This window comes from Vespa crabro, chromosome 14 (assembly GCF_910589235.1).
Source record: "Vespa crabro chromosome 14, iyVesCrab1.2, whole genome shotgun sequence".
In the NCBI taxonomy this organism is placed as follows: Eukaryota; Metazoa; Arthropoda; class Insecta; order Hymenoptera; family Vespidae; genus Vespa; species Vespa crabro.
Genome location: NC_060968.1, coordinates 3,141,643 through 3,159,142, shown reverse-complemented (window position 1 = coordinate 3,159,142; position 17,500 = coordinate 3,141,643). Strand labels below are relative to the sequence as shown.

Sequence of the window (17,500 nt, the reverse complement as noted above, 5' to 3'; positions counted from 1 at the left end):
AAATAAATAAATAAATAAATAAATAAATAAGAAAAGAAAAAAAGAGACGAATCTGTGAAGAACTTTGGAAATTATTTATTAAAACAAATCTTACACAAATTTATATACGAATAAAAGAGGAAAATTAGAAGTACGAAAAGAAAGAGTAAACTTAAAAAGTAAGAAACGAAAAATTAAAAAAAAAAAAAAAAGAAAATAAAACAATTATTATTATATAAAAATTTGGAATAAATCGAATTGATTGAATTTAATCGATTAACAATTCCAAATGATGTCTCTGACTTTTTTTTTCTCTCTCACTCTTTCTCTCTCTCTCTCTCTCTCTCTCTCTCTTTCTCTTTCTCTTTTTGTATGTATCCCCTTCCTTTCTTCTCTCTCTTTCTCTCTCTCTCTCTCTCTCTCTAGCTTCTGCTCTCATTAACGCGATGTTGGTAGTTCATCGTTGAAGGAGTCAAAATTACTGACAGTTCTTGCACGAAAACAACGCAATGCTCTCGGAGGGACTTGCATCGTGAGATGAGGGCAGACGCCTCGTTTGTTTCGTCACAATATGTGAGCTTACGAAGGCTCTTATTTACAGCACAGCCCTCTCGAACCTTTAAAATGGGGGTGTCAGGCTCGTGAACAGAAGAGAGCCAGGTTGCGGTGAGGGAGCGTAAGGTGAACGAGCTTTTTTACTATCTCTCTCCCTCTCTTTCTCTCCCTCTCTTTTTTTTCTCTTTCACCCTCTTTCGTCATATATTTCTATCTCTGTCAGACTCCAACATACCTACACACACACACACACACACACACACACACATATATATATATATATGCATATATGTATATATGTACTACGAACGAGAACGCATAGAAAAAGAAAGGAGAGAAAAAAAAAAGGGTGGCATTGGGTGCTGGTACGTATAACGCGAGAAGAGAGGGATAGAAGAGAGGGATGGATGGCATGAAATGTGGAGTAATAACGCGCGAGAGACGAAGACGAGAAAATATATCCCTCGAAGCTCGGAGATTTTAAGCTGCTGTTATTAATACCGAAGAAGTCGTCGCACTATAAGCAGACTTAGATGCTTCTATCTCTTCTTCTTCTTCCTTTTTTTTTCCTTTTTTCTTTTTTCTTCTATTCTTTTTCACTCTTCATATCACAACCCTCCTTCCCTCTCTCTCTCTCTCTCTCTCTCTTTTTTTTATCACGTTATAATATCGATTAAAGGTTAATCACTTTTAATCAATCCACATTTCGAACAAACCATTAAGCCAATGTTTATGACTTGTTAAATATGCACGAATAAAATTATTTGGAAAATGTTTGCTATTTAATTGATTAGAAATCGTTATCTTTAAAAATTGATTTTCGATTATATTTTATATGCAGGATGATTCTTTTAAATAAGATCATTTAAATTCGTATTATTGTGAAGCATAGAAAAGTATTATTATTTCGACAAAACGCGAACGTTTCTTTTTTCTTTTCTTTTCTTTTCTTTTTTTTTTTTCTTTTTCCTTTTTAATGCAATCGATTTATTTGCTTTCTTCTTTCTTCTTGTTCTTCTCTTTGCTTTTTCTTTGTTCTCTTTTCTTTTTTTCTTTTTTTGTTCGTTTTGTTTTCGTCGAATAAATTGAAATCGAAACGATTGATTTATACAAAATCTGACCTAATCTAGAATCTTCTGACTCTCACAGATAATTTTGTTATTTCACGTTTGGGGGGGGAAAAAAAATGATCGAAAAGGTTCGTATCTTATCAACCATTCTCAAATATTCGATTTCTTTCTTGATCGAACATTTAGAAGAAAACCACACGAGTGGTATGAAACTGATAGGACGATGAGCTTTCGCATAACTATTTTATCGAGTTCGTTCAACCCTCCATCGTATAAGATACGTATATGTAATATATATGTATATATATATATATATATATATATATATATATATATATATATATGGTATATATATAACCACGTGTATTCTGGGAAAAATGAGATTTCAGAATGTTTAATCGAACGTTCAAATCATGATTTACACTCAATTTACGTTGACAATGTCTGTTGCTTTACGAACTGGAAGAAAAGTTCGTTTCTTTAATATCATTCTCCTGTTAATTCTGCACCATTTACATTTACACAAAACGATTTCGATTTAATAAGATAGAAAAAGATAGAAATTTCTCTATCTCTCTCTCTCTCTCTCTCTCTCTCTCTCTCTCTCTCTCTCTCTCTCTCCGTTGCAAAAATTTATTTGATTTTTAAAAAATAGCTAAGATATATAGGTATATATTATCGAATAAATTTCAAGACCTAATTTTCTTCTACGAATATTCATGAACATATATATATATATATATATATATATTTGAAATTAATTCAATATTAAATCGTATTCATTTAAATAATCTTAAAGGATCTACCAAACGAATGTAATAGCGTTATACTCGAAATACATCAGTTTATATTCACACTTGGTGGAATATATGATAACGTCATATTTTTCGTATAATCTCACGAGTAAATAGCATTGTTATTCGTCGTTTCTACGTTGGTAGGCAATAACTGAAATAGAAAGAAGAGAAAAAAAGTAAAAAAAAAAAAAAAAAAGAAAAAAAAAGAGAAAATAAAGACAAAAGAATGGAATGAAATAAAAGAGATAGAAACTCATGATTCTGAAAGTTTCGCGATATTTTTTCATTGTGCTTTTAGTATCCGAATCTCTTTTTTTTTTCTTTTTTTTTTTTTTTTATTTCCGTGAAGAATTCAACTACAGTACTGATTTAATTTGCGACTGGTCGGACGTAGTTTTCGATAATACGAGAGATTCACGAGCATCGGAATCAATTTTGAATCGTTCGCTATTTTTCTCTTTATGTTTTTGTTTTTATTTTCTTTTTCTTTTTTTTTCTGCTTCTTTTTTTCCTTTTCTCTTCTAATTTTTCAACGAGTTCGGTAATTTGGCATTCAAAAAAAAAAAAAAAAACTTATAAAAAGAGAACTGATATAGAGAAAAATATGACTCGAACGTCGATAGGAAAAGAAAAAAAAATCTCACTCGTCTCGTATTCGTGTCAATGGATCAAAATAAAAGAATATTCTAGGTAAAAAGGAAATAATTCAATTCAATTGTTAATCCTTTATAACTTAAATTTTCTTTTTCTTTTTCTTTTCTTTTTTTTTTTTTTTCTATCGTCTCCATAACAAAAATTATATTATATAACGTAATAGTTATAGCGCATTATTTGTAATAATATAAATATAAAAAGATGCAAAACTTCGTATATACGAAATATCATGTGAAAAATTAATATCCTTTTTTTCGAATAAAACGAAAATGTTATTTTTTAATAATCTACATTAACGAACGCGTGAAACGTCAAATTTATATTCATTAATATCAAATGGAAACGAAAATACGTATAAAATTTGTATAAAATCAAAATGTCCTAATATCTGAAAATATCGAATTACTCGTTCATTACTCAAGAATATTCGATCGAGTAATTTTAATTTTGAATTTGTGAAAATCAAACTCACTTCGCTACGATGACCACGGAGGTTGTAGTTTGCTCGTAAAGGAAGTTCCGCTGCTCTGGTACGACAGTGTGAAGTGGTAAATGTCACTCCTACTAGACCACGAGCATTCCCGGTAGCTAACCAACCCTCCTGATAGTAATTTGTACGATCGAGCTTCCATCCTTCGTCCTGGAAAAAAAAAGAAAAAAAAAAAAAAAAAAAGAAAAAAAAGAACTTCATAAACCACACATTTCGCTAATTAATTCTTATTAATTAAAGAAGATGAAAAGGAAAGAGAAAAAGGAAAGAAGAAAAATAAAATAAAATGAAAAGGAGGAAGTCATGGATTAAACGAAAATATTAAATATAAAATTGTACATTCTTATTATTGTTAAATTTCTAAATACGATATAAAAGATTTTTCTTACTATAATGAGATTATTATTGTAGTATGTAATAGTGTAAGACTAATGTTCGTTAATTAATAGACGTATCAAGGAGTAATTAGAAATACAGGAAATTTTCGATCCTTTCAACCAATTACTATTCCGCCTCCTTTTAGAAACGATCGAAATCATTTCTATCTCATATACCTATGAAACATTTCAATAGGCGAACGATCATCAAAGTGTCGTCCATTGTAAACGAACAATCAACGAGACGGAATTAAGTCTGATCGAGTAGAGAACGAATTTCCTTTTTCTTTTTTTTTTTTCTTTTGTCTTTTACCTCCCCTCACCGTTCTATCTACTAAGAAACGACATTAATAGTTTGCTTGTATTTTTCAAGAAGAAAAAAAAAAGAAAAAAAGAGTAATAAGTGAAAATCATTGAGAAAGAGTATCAAAGAGGAGTATCAAAGAAGTTATTCGATATCTCTTTAATGGTTTAGAAAGAGAGAGAGAGAGAGAGAGAGAGAGAGAGAAAAGAGATGGTTAGATAGATAAATAGATGGATAGAAAGAGAGACTGAACGAAAATCGTCTGGGTCACGACTGCTGTTTGAAGAATATTCGATTACGAGAAGCCCGACGCATTCGCTCACGGCGATGGTGAAGTTAGGGTGCTAGTCCGTTGCCAAGGAGAAAGATGAAATTCTCGACGGAAATGAAGCCGAGCGAAGGTTCGTATTGCAACGAAAAGAGAGAGGGAGAGAGAAAAAGAGAGAGAGAGAGAGAGAGGAGGTGAACATTTAGTAGGCGTTTCGTCCAAGAAATTTAATTGAAGGAAGCATCCATTCTCTCCTCTACATACGTATGTAATTGGCCAATTACATTTCGCAAAATAAAAAAAAAAGGAAAAAAAAAAAAAAGAAAAGAAAGATCTCTTTTCATTTCCGTCCGAATTTTGAAATGAGATTTTGCACGAAAGAAAAAATATTTGTTTAGGAGAATACTCGTCTAAAAAAAAAAAAAAAAAAAAACAAAAAAAAAAAAAAAAGAAAGAAAGAAAAAGAAAAAAAAATTATGAGAGTAATATCTTTTTTTCTATTATTTTTTTTTTTATTCCCTATTTCTTCTTCTTCTCTTTTTTCTTTTTTCTTTTTTTTTTTTTTTTTGTTCTTAATTGAATAAAACAGATTCTTCATCGAAGTGAAAAAAATTGTACCCTGTTCTTAGAACGATACTCGAGTACCTAAAATCGCCCTCGTAAATTACCCTTAAGTGAAAAGAGCCAGAGAGAGAGAGAGAGAGAGAGAGAGAGCTTTCTCTCATGCGCTAAGTAGTAAACTCGAAGAACAAAGGCTCTGGTATAACTTAACCAGTAGAACAATGGATGCGTTTGACTCGTCCAAAGAAATCACCGCGGAGAAGCGAAATTTTCCAAGTCGATCTTTTCGTTCTTCTTGTTCCTAAAAATTGTTCGATAAATCGTGTCTCCTCTGAAAGAGTTTATTTTCATTCTTCTCCCTTTCTCTCTCTGTCTCTCTCTCACTCTCTCTTTCTGTCTCTGTCCCTGTCTTTGTTTCTCTGTCTCTTTCTACCCTCAATGTTATTATCGAGCGAGGAAGGAATTTTCCTTTTAAATTATTCAACGATACGGTTTTAATGCCGGTCGGGGGTTCGTATGCATATCAGCCAAAAAAAAAAAAAAAAAAAAAGGAAAAAAAGAAAAATGAAAAGAAAAGAAAAGAACCCAAAAAAAAAAAAATAACAGAAAAAAGATAAAGAAAGGAAAAGAAGAGTAAAAGGAACGAGAGAAAGAAAAATAAAACGTAAAAGAAGACAAAAGAAAAATGAATATTCTGAAATCTCTCGTGTATCAGAGGTATAGTTAATGAATGATATTATAAATTCGTTTGAAAAATCTTTGAAAAAATTCTCCGAAGGGAACGTCGTCGTCGTCGTCGTCGTCAAAAGTTCGTCGTAGTTACAATATAATTTTCTTATTCAACTTTTGTTAGGTGAAAATATTAACGCAGAAGAGTTGCCGTCGTTCAAGTTGCCTCATTAAAAATTTTCGCTTGCACGCAAAATATTGCGTTTTACGTTAGCAAAGTAATAGAAGTTGGTGACGTAGATTTTAAGGATAGCGTGAGCTTATGAAGGATTATCCATAAGGAACTTGTGGAAAAGGAACATTGATAGGAAGACTTTGGAGTTTCTCGCGAGACGGCACGGGACGGATCGTTAAAAGCAAAGCTTTCTAATTTTCGAAGGCAAGCACCTCCTACCATGCAAACTTGCGTGTCTAAACATCACCCATAGAATTACCAATGCAACGTGCTTAGGAATCGGGGGATTTAACTGTAGGAAGATGCGAGAACGACGAAATAAATGTTTCAGAATGTTTCATAAAGTGAGTACCCAAGGAGGTGATCCTTTTCTCTATCATTTTATCTCTCTCTCTCTCTCTCTCTTACTCCCTCTCTCTCTCTCTCTCTCTCTGACTGTCTCTTGGGGTTGCTGAAGAGTAACTTACAATAGAAACCAATTCAAGTACATTCAAAGTTCGAATGGAAATATTTAATTCGATTAAAATCCCATTCAGATCTATGAATATTTCTAAATCGTTTCGTGACTACTTTCGTCTTTTTCTTTTTCTTCTTTTTTTGTTTTTTCCTTTTTTTTTCTTTTTTTTGTTTTTTTTTTTTTTTTTTGTAATTTACGAACACAGTCTTTACGAGCTATTATCTCTTTTAATTTCGTAGATATAATACCTATATGAATATATACATACGAAAGTGAATGTGTTTAATTAAATTTTCCTATTTAATTATCATCTAGTCTCGTGTAACTCGTAACAAGAACGATTACTAAGAGAAAAAAATTTTTTAAACGCTCTTCTTTCCATCTTTCTCTCTCTCTCTCTCTCTCTCTCTCTCTCTCTATTTTATCTATTAATTCCAATTGAATAAAGAAGAAAACTTTTTGTTATTGAATTTCCAATGATTAATGTTCACTTTAAGAAATAGTAAGGGAGAATGTAAAAAAAACAAAACAAAAACAAAACACAAAAAAAAGAAATAAAATAATCAAAACAAAAAGAATTACATGAAAAATATTTGAATGGTGAAACGATACTTGTAATCATTTTGACAAAAACAATATACTCGAAATAAGAGAGATGAAAAAACTTGACGAGCATATGCTTGCGATACGACGTTTTCTCGTCAAGAGGCAGGTGCTTCTTTTAAGTGGTACTATTCGATTTAAACGAGAACAATAGCTCTGGCATCACGAACAAAACGGGTTTCTATAATGACATTATCGATTTAAGCATGATCCACCATGCGAGTGTATAATTCGAATGATATAACATTATCCTTTTTTAATATTACTTGTCAAATTTCTTATTCCCATTTCTCCTAGTTCTCAATCTTATTCCACTTTATCTTATTTCTCAAATTAATAAAAAATATGGAAAATATGAAAAAAATATTTCTCAGTATACAAGCAAGTATATATATATATATATATATATATATATATATATATATATATACATATGTATGTTTGTATATATATATATATACGTACGTATGTATATATGTATTTATATATGTACTACTTCTTTTTTATTTTTGATCTTCTTCATTTTTATTATTTATTTCAACAAAGACACAAAATTATTTTTTTCTTTTCTTTCTTTCTTTCTTTCTTTCTTTCTTTTTCTTTTCCTTTTTTTTTCTCCCCCTATATTTTTCTGCACTAATATCCTTATCTTCTCTCTTTCTCTTTTGCTCTTTAGTCGTTTCATTCCTTATTTCATTTTTCTTTCGACGTTGAAAGGAACAAGTTTTCCCATTTACAAAGCAACCCCACGTTTTTTCTCCTATGTCCCTCTGTCAAGAACTTTTCCATAGAACAAAACAAGGATTTCTATAAAACCCAACATAAACCTACAATTGATCTACCATCGTCGAAGCGGACGTCCTTGCTACATCTTCTTCTTCTTCTTCTTCTTTTTTCCCCTTTTTTCTACTTTTTCTCTTTTTTTTCCTTCTTTTACCTTTTTTTTTCTTTTTTTTTTTTTTTTTTTTTTTTTTAATTCAAACAAAAAACACCGAACGTTACTGGTTTCCTTTAAATATTATCGTAAGGATAACTACGAATAAATACGTTTATAACATTTCGACAAATCATTCGAATTGTGAATAAAACTCGGATTTTATTTTGAATAAATATGTCGAAAAATTATTCATATTTATTTTGAATAAATGTGTCAACTTCGAGAATTATAATCGACTTCTAAATCATACGTTAAAAGAGAGAATAAATTCTCTTAAGATTTTCTTTTCAAATTTATAATATATAGATAGTAATTTCATAACTATGATATGATTAATAAATTTGTTTTTACAAATCGGTCGATTGAATATTCACGATGTGAAGGCAAACGTTTTATTGAATATTCATGTCACTATGAATATTCAAAAACAAAAAAAAAAAAATTAAAACGAAAAGAAAAAACAAAAAGACGCATATATATATATATATATACATACAAGGGCAAAAATAAAATTTATTTTCTATACAGAACAAAAAATTCGCTCGTTTGTCTATATCATTGGTAGTTAAAAAAAAAAATATATATATATATATATTTTTTTTTTTTACATTTCCATGATAAATTTATTTACTATTCGTATGAAAATAATCGGCTTGGAAACATTCTAACTTACTTTCAATGTTAAATCATTAACGTCATTTTTTAAAGGGTCAACTCTTTAATGGCTTCATACATGAAGACGTATCCATAAAATTTATGGATTCGTCTGATAAAAGTTTCTCAATGGAAGCTACAAATTTAACGTAGAACGATCAAAATGATCAATATCACGAAAAATCGATCGTTATTTTTCTTCCATGACGAAAAAAACCGATCCTCCTTATCGTTTCAATTAATTTCAAGAATGATCGAGAATTTTAATCGTTTCTCGTAATAAACGGCATCTCGATTGAAATACTCAAAAATAGTTTTTTATTCGTACGAGATAAATCCAACTTTAAAGTTACGAATTAAAATTAAGATCGACGTTTCGCTTTTTATAAGGAAAGAAAAAAAAAAAAAAAAACAAAACAAAAGTAAAAAAGAAACAAACTTAATGACGATAATTTAAAAGCTATAACAATCCACGTTACTCTCTTTATTTTCAAGAATGAACATTTCGATATACGTCAATTGGTATTTTAATCGAACGATTTATCTCGATCATAAGTTCGATCATAATAATATAATCGTGTTTGAAATAATTTAATTTAATGATTATCTATCGAAATAATAATGTATAAATATATAAATACATCGATTGATACTCGAACGATATTTTATATGTTATACGAACGATGTTTTATATGTATATACGAGCGATATTTTATATGTGTGTGTATATCGTTAGTGTATCTAAATATATCTACATGTGTGCCACGTGCTTAAGTGCAAAAACTCTTGTGAATGGGAACACGAGCGTGGCCAAAAACTTGCGAGAGATTTCAACACTGAAAGCGAGAGACCGAGATTAATTGAACGTCATTGCCTTTAGACGCGCTCGCGGTCCCTTTGTAAGCCCTTTTCGTGGGCTCAGACTTTCAGTATACTCGATGTGTCGTCGATCTCTCTCTCTCTCTCTCTCTCTCTCTCTTTCTCTCTTTCTTTGTCTCTCTATTCTCTTTGAAGATAATATTAGGGGTTAATACCTATACCTTTTACCACACATTCTTTTATACGTGCGATCGAATAAAGAGAAAGGAAGAAAAGAAGAAAAGAAAAATGAAAACGTTTTCATCTCTCTCCCTCTCTTATCTTTTTTCTTTCTCCCCTCCCCCTTCCTTCCTTCTCACGCTGTAGAAAAATTTGGTATTAAAAAGAAAAGAAAAAAAAAAAAAGAAAAAAAAGAAAAAAAAACGACAGATCCATTCTAATTGATAAGATTGATCCGAGAAAAAGAGAGAGAGAAAAAAAAAAAGAAGAAGAGAGATCGGGGAAAAAAATAGAAAAGAAAAAAGGAAAAAAAAAAAAACATCCCCTGACAAAAATTGAATAAATTAGAAGAAATATTACGAATTATTTTAATTATTCGATTATAATTTGCATTGATATGCAATGAGCAAGTTCTTCGAACATATGTATGCATGTATGTATCTATATATGTATGTATGTATAATATCATGAAATGAGAACCACTTGAGACACCAGGCATGATCTTAGATCTTGAGGAAGCAGAAGTAGCAGGCTCTGCCAGTATAACGTTACTCATAGGGTTTCTCCCTTTACGAAAGTTCTCTTCTTGTTCCCTCGTGTTGCATCATCGTCGTATGCCTATAAAGAGAGGGTGAATCCTACCTTACATACTATATATATATATATATATACATATATATATACATATATATATACATATATATATATACCCCCTTCTTAAGAGAAGACTCTGTTCCCCCTCTCCCAACGGATTCCAATCTTCCTTGGACCTCTTTGATGTGGCCTGCCGATTCTCCAAGGGATTATTAACCGACCTCCAGTCGAACGAAATCATCCCTTGGAGATTTGAGAAAAAAATGTTTTATCTTTCTTTCCATTCTTGCACGGTACGTTTAATCGCTCAGATTTTTTAAAGAGAAAAGGAGAAAAAAAAAGAGTGAGAGGGAGAGAGACAAAAATAATATTTATTACGGAACATGTTATTTGGCTTTAAAAAATAATGTAACTTCATTTTTATTTCCGTCAGTCTTTTGACATACACACATAAATGCATACATTGGATTTATCCAATTTAAAAATTCACACGTTATTCGAATAAACAATTTTAAGAAAGAAAAAATTAACTTTTCATTAAGTTTCATCGGTTTATCGTATGATATCTCACATAGAAAATTTACACTTATAATATATTTTAATATTCAATGTGATAAAAATTCCTTGGAACTTTTTTATCTTCCTTAATTTTTTTTTTGTTTTTTTTTTTTGTTTTTCTTTTTTCGTTTCTTATTTTCGTCGATCTGTTGAATGCAACAAAATGAATTTTTTTTTGTTTGTTTTCTCTCTCTCTCTCTCTCTCTCTCTCTCTCTTTCTCTCTCTTTTTTTTTTCTTTTTTGCACGTTAACGATTAAACAAACAAACCGAGTCAATGATATAACGAGAAATTAGGAATAGTTGATGCTGTAGTGGATGGAGATCTGTAAGCGATGGGGGGAATCGGATATTAATTTCGTGCTGCGTTTGACACGAACGCAGAGACGAAAATGACAGTTGAATCGGTTAGCACAAGAACACGACAAACTGATTTCACGCTCCACATCTGTTAACTCAACGTACTTACACGCACCACCGATTCCACGAGCTAATCCATTTTGAACTTCGCCACTTCACGATTCAACAATGTAAGTGGTTATAGGTCGTCCTTTTCTTTTTTTTCTTTTTTTCTTTTTTCCTTTTCTCTAACTCTGTCTTTCTCTTTCTCTCTATCTCTCTCTCTCTCTATCTCTCTCTCCTTTTTTTCTTTCAAATTAGCTCCTATTTCTTTTTACTTCGTCCTTTTTATTTATTCTCCTCGCGTGATAACGATTCGATCGACTGACATTACCCTTGAGTTGGCTTTCCAACTTGGCCACGTACACATTGCGAAACCTCATTTCTTTTTCTTTTAGATTGACCTGGGTCGGCCAAGATCAACCAACAACTTTGACATTTCTCTTTAACTCGATCGTTCGTATCATTACAAAAATATGACGAAATTATAAAAAAAAAAAAAAAAAAAAAGAAAAAAAGCAATAAATTAATTAATTAATTAAATTCAAAAAAGAAAAAAAAAAGGAAAATTTCAACGTTATATATTTTATAACGATATTTCGAATTTATGAAATATTTTATATAACATCCTATGGAAGCATGTCACTGTCTAATGTAATAAAGTAAAGTAAGATATATAAATAAGTTTTAACGTGAAAAAAGATTTGTCATACCTAAAAAAAAAAAAGAAAAAAGAAAAAAAAAGAAAAAAGAAAAAAAAGAAAAAAGAAAAAAAATAAAAGTAAGAAGTTTTTATCGAACAAATTTTATTCGTGCTATCTTTAAGCTCTTACGTGATTACGTGTCTTCATCCATGGATAAACGACGAAAATCTGTTTGCCTTCTTTTCATAATTCGTTCGACTAGACAAATTCTAAAAATTTACGTTTCAATGATTCTAAATCGATGTTCCCTAATTACGTTAGTATCGTCTTTATACGAAAATAACTGCTGAAATAAAAAAAAAAAAAAAAAAAAAAAAAAAAAAAAAAAAAAAAAAAAAAAAAAAAAAAAAATAGTTTGATGTTTCAACTCAACAATGAAATTATCGATCGACATATCGTAAAAATAATAAATATATAAATTTAACTTTAATAATATTTTGTTAATTAGGAAAAAGAGATCTATGAAAGTATATAAAATGGGTAAAATATAATGAAACTTTGCAGTAGGATTTAAAAATTATATAGTTTAAAAAAGGGAGAGAGAGAGAAAGAGAGAGAGAGAGAGAGAGAGAGAGAGAGGGAGAGAGAAAGAGAAAGAAAAAGTTTTATGCAAACGAAGCATCATTAGTGGTAAGTCTTTTCAACGACACCGTGTTTGTGTGTGTGTATCATTACGGTTACTTTTTCTTTAGATTAATAGATTGCTACGAATGAAAAATTTGAAAGGTTAAATAAAAGTTTTACCATTAAAAAATTCATTTTATATTTTCCATTAACATTTAACATTTAAAAAAAAAAATATGTATATATATATATATATATATATATGTTATAAAATATATAACATTATTATACACGTGCCTTCGAATGTTTAAAACGTTCAATAAATCGATTTAATCGATGTCTCATAAGAAGTAACATCATCAATATTCCTTTTGATAGGAAATCCATTCAGGGATTCTAATCGTAAGAAGAAAGACTATATGCTTATAAATTCTTTATCGAAACTTTCTAACCTACTTAGAACGATGCTTGTTTAGCTTTACGTTTTATTGGCGTTCCAACTTTATACCTACTTGACTCACACACACACACACACACACAAAGAGACACACACATATTTATATAGATATGTAAAATATATATTAAACCGTAGGAAGTATCTTCCATCCATCCATCTATCCATCTTTCTTTTCTTCAATGAATTTCGATTTGTTTTTCTCTGGCATCTTAATTGGAAGAAAAACAAAAAAGAAAAACAAAAAAGAAAAACAAAAAGAGGAAAGGAAAAAGAAAAGGAAGGAAATTTATTTTTTAAATATCAATATATAAAATAATCGTACCTCAGGTGATTCGTCCGGAACTTTGCCCATCCAGCTGAGCGAGAGTATATTACAGTCGCACTTGGCGTTGTTATTCTTCTCAAAATGAAGATGCATGATCGTTTAGATTCCTCTCTTCAGTTCGTCAAACGATATTAACACCAAAAACGATCCTTGACTTCGACCACTTTGATCTAACAGCGATGGACACGCTAGTCCAATGTAAAATCGAGCTTCCTCCTCTCATGACCGTTCAAGGATCCGCGATCGATAATCTCGTATGGTCACCCAGGAAACGGGCAACTCGAATTTTCTTTCCCTCTATTTCTCTCTCTTTCTTTTTTATGTTGTATATATATACTATATATATATATATATGGATATGTATTTCATATATATATATATATATATATATATATATATATATATATATATATATGTATATATAAATTCTTGTCAGCTGGCAAAACGTGAGATTATCGAAAGACTAAACAACTACGTGTTATCATTCTTCATAGGATCACGAAGAAAAAAAGGAAAAAGAAAAAAAAAAAGAAAAGTATCAAATGTTCCTTCCCAACACAATATTTCTTCTTCTATTCTTCTTCTTAATATTTATCTATTTAACGTAGATTTAAACATCTTGATTATCGTTACAATTTCACCTGCCGCCATTTTGCCGGCTGGAACCTCCGCCTTTCCGTTTTACCTCTTACTATCTATCTATACATTTCTCTCTTTATCCCTATAAATATCAATAGACGATTCGATTTAGGCGCGAATTATGAGAATACGAAAGAGAGAGAGAGAGAGAGAGAGAGAGAGAGAGAGAGAGAATGAAAGAGAATGAGAGAGAATGAGAGAGAATGAGAATGAGAAAGGGAAAGAGAAAGAAAGAAACAGAGACACAGACAGAGACAAAAACAGAGAAAGTGAGAGAGAGAGAGAGAGAGAAAGAGAGACCGTTTTAAAAGTCTTCGTGGAGGGGGCCAAGGCCGGAGGGAAGGGGAGATGATAAAACAAAAAAAGAAACGATAATATATAGTAAAATCTTGACGTTCTTATATCACGAAGCTTTCGATGGAAGCTTTCGACGCGAGTTTACACGTCCGACTGAGAAAGCTCGAGCTCTAAACGCACGAGACTTCGTATCCTCCACCACCACTGGCACCACCACCACCACCACCACCACCACCAGCAGCAGCATCGCTACCACCACCTCCACTACCTCCGCCTCCTCCTCCGCCTCCACCTCCTCCGCTACTACTACTAATGTATTACTAATACATATCAACGAAAGCTACGATGTCGATTACGACTATGATTATGATGACGACGACTACAACTACGACGATTATGACGATGACGACGACGACGACGACGACGGACTACGACAAATACAATGACGACTACTATGACAACTACTACAACGACTAGGACGACTAGGACGATAAGTACGACGAATACGACGACTCTACGACTACAACGACATGTCGTGTTCTACTGCCGTGTATTGATTGCCACCAGCGCGAAACGTAGTCTCAACGGTACCTATCTATACTAAATTCTCAGCTTTGAACTGTTCCTGAATTGAACTGATCTCTCTTGACGCTCCTGACGCCACTCTCCTGATTTTATCGCAAAATATATTTAACACTGTTCCATTAAACGCACATACGTATACGTATGAATGCATGCACGCGCGCGCGCACGCACGCACGCACGCACTTTTATTATGTTTTAAAAATTCGTTCAACCTGTTTACATTTTTTTTAAATCGACGATCTATATATTATTCATCGGTTACTGTTACCATCAATGGAATTCCACGATAAAAATAACTTTTAGCTAGCTTGACGATATACATGTTCCAAAATACTGTTCGGAATTATGCTTCAATATTTTCTTTTGGATTGTTTTATGTCTTCCACGTGTGTTTTTGCACGAGAGAGACGACGTCTAATAATATACTCCTCGGGATGTCTCTAATATTGTGATCGACTTTTGACAACGGGAATCGTGTTGATGCTTATACCGTGTCCTTCAAATGACTGAACTTTTCCGAAGAATAAAACTCGAATATATTTACTCTATTATGTAACATTTCTTTTATCTCTCTCTCCCTCTCTCTCGCTCTCTCGCTCTTTCTTTAATTTTATGTATATACATATATATATATATATATATATATATATATATATATATATATATATATGTGTGTGTGTGTGTGTGTATGTATATCATATATAATATATATAATATATATAATCCATATGAATTATTTAATATATACAGAAGGTAAACATGATTAAATATAACGTTAATTGATATTTCTATATAAGTGTAATTGTTCGAAGGCATTTAAATCACGTGTTATAGTAATTGTCATTCATATTTGACAGCTTTTACCGCGTGATTTTCTACTAAACTACTTTACCTATATCGAATCGTAAGTTCATTGATAAATTCCAACAGAGGTCTCGTGAATCGTAATGATGTGAATTTTAATTATCATCCGATAGATGTCACTTTAATGTACGCCGTGTAGTATCGTACGCGGTAAATACTAGTAGCATGTAACGTGCTATTATATTATTTGCAGTTATAGAATCGTTTACTTGATAGCTTCAATTTAAAAAAATAAAAAAAAGAATTAATTCTTTTTGAAAGAACATACGATGGATTATAAAGAGGAACAACGAAATGAAATCGAGGCTTTGGAATCGATTTATTGCGGAGAATTGGAAAGTATGAAAATTTTTATTTCCTTTATCATAACCTATAATTTTCTTTTCCATTAAAATAATTATTTTATATTTCTTAAACGAAATATATTCCTTATCGTATTTTATATTATAATTACAATTAAATTATTTGTAATATAAAATTAATATATTGAATTTATTAATGGTTTTTTTTTTTTGCCTATCTTTAGTATTAAGTACAGAACCATTCTATTCGTTTGCTATACCAATCAAGACAGAGGAATATGAAGCTGAAACAGATAATGGACTGAGTTGTAGATTAGAATTTACTTATACGTCAAAATATCCAGACGAACCACTTGTTGTTTCTATTCAAGATCCAGAAAATTTTGAGAACGGTAGCGGGGAGAAATTGAAGGAACATTTGGTCGAACAAATGAATGAAAATTTAGGTATGGTAATGGTATTTACGTTAGTTAGCGCATCACAGGAATGGATGAATGTACAATGGGATAAAATCAAATTGCACAGAGAAGAATCAGCCGCTTTGAAATTAAAAGAGGAGGAAGAAGCTGAAAGAGTAAGTTATGATAAATATGAAATGATTATAATATTTATCTTTTATTTAATTAAAGGATATATTGTTATTTTATTTTTCAAATAGAAAAGATTCGAAGGTACAAGAGTTACCGTAGAAACGTTTCTTAGTTGGAAGGAAAAATTTGACGAAGAAATGGGATATACTAAGAGAAGAGAAATGGCAGAGCGAGAGGGAAAGAAATTAACCGGAAGAGAATTATTTATGACTGATAAAACATTGGATCAATCCGATCTCAAATTCTTAGACGATGGTAAAAAATTTTTCTCTCTATCTTTTTTTTTTTTTTTTGTGATAATAAAATGATATGATCATTATTTTATATCAGGAGATGCAGTTAAGGTCGATGAAAGCTTATTTCAAAATCTCGATGATCTTGATTTGGAGAACGACGATGACGACGACGACGACGACGACGACGACGACGACGACGACGACGATGATCCCGATTTTGATCCAAACTCTTCCTATGAGAGTGCCTAAAGAAATCTAAACTAATAATTATTTATTAAGTGCTTATTGTCTTTTAAATGACCATCGAGAAAGTTCATACGACTTACTAAATTTTCGAACTTAAAATTAATAAGTTAATGTAATTTTAAGTCTTGAGATATTTAGTGAGATATTAAAAATTAGAAATCAAAACTGAAGATACATCTTAAAGATAAATTTTTTCCAAATGATCGGTGCTGTTCTCGTAATATATTCGATGGCTACTATAAGAAGTAATTATTGTAATTAACGATTGAAATATAAGAGAGAGAGAGAGAGAGAGAAAGAGAAAGGTGGTTTGTCAAATGATCGAAATAATTTTTATAAGTATGTAAATAGACATTTTTGTTCATAAAAGCTTTGTTTACTAAATATTCGTTTATTTCATTTTTGAGATCCTATTTCTTAGCTCTTTTTTTTTTTTTTATTAAGAGGTATTTTAGGTATATTATCGAAGACATCATTTATATCGATACAAGGAT

General features: G+C 31.0%; 2 protein-coding genes across 7 annotated transcripts in view; one reads left to right on the top strand and one right to left on the bottom strand.

Moving 5' to 3' along the window:
* Positions 1-14,407, bottom strand: part of LOC124429008 (tubby-related protein 4) — a 30,333-nt gene extending 15,926 nt beyond the window's left edge. The window contains exons 1-4 of one of the 6 annotated variants that reach the window (XM_046973668.1): positions 14,187-14,405; positions 13,881-13,968; positions 13,245-13,583; positions 3,528-3,695 (exon numbers count right to left, since the gene is read on the bottom strand). In XM_046973668.1, the coding sequence (XP_046829624.1) occupies positions 3,528-3,695; positions 13,245-13,340 (264 nt within the window). In that variant the 5' untranslated portion in view covers positions 13,341-13,583; positions 13,881-13,968; positions 14,187-14,405. Of the gene's footprint in view, positions 1-3,527; positions 3,696-13,244; positions 13,584-13,880 lie in introns of all 6 variants that reach the window. The other 5 variants (XM_046973669.1, XM_046973671.1, XM_046973670.1 and 2 more) reach the window with 5 other exon arrangements.
* A 1,351-nt stretch (positions 14,408-15,758) lies between these two features.
* LOC124429180 (RWD domain-containing protein 1) overlaps positions 15,759-17,500 on the top strand; it is a 2,464-nt gene continuing 722 nt past the window's right edge. Inside the window, exons 1-4 of the mRNA XM_046974105.1 lie at positions 15,759-15,971; positions 16,159-16,508; positions 16,593-16,779; positions 16,855-17,500. The exon at positions 16,855-17,500 is cut by the window's right edge and continues 722 nt beyond it. Of these exons, the coding sequence (XP_046830061.1) occupies positions 15,902-15,971; positions 16,159-16,508; positions 16,593-16,779; positions 16,855-17,009 (762 nt within the window). The 5' untranslated portion in view covers positions 15,759-15,901 and the 3' untranslated portion in view covers positions 17,010-17,500. The remainder of the gene's footprint in view (positions 15,972-16,158; positions 16,509-16,592; positions 16,780-16,854) is intronic.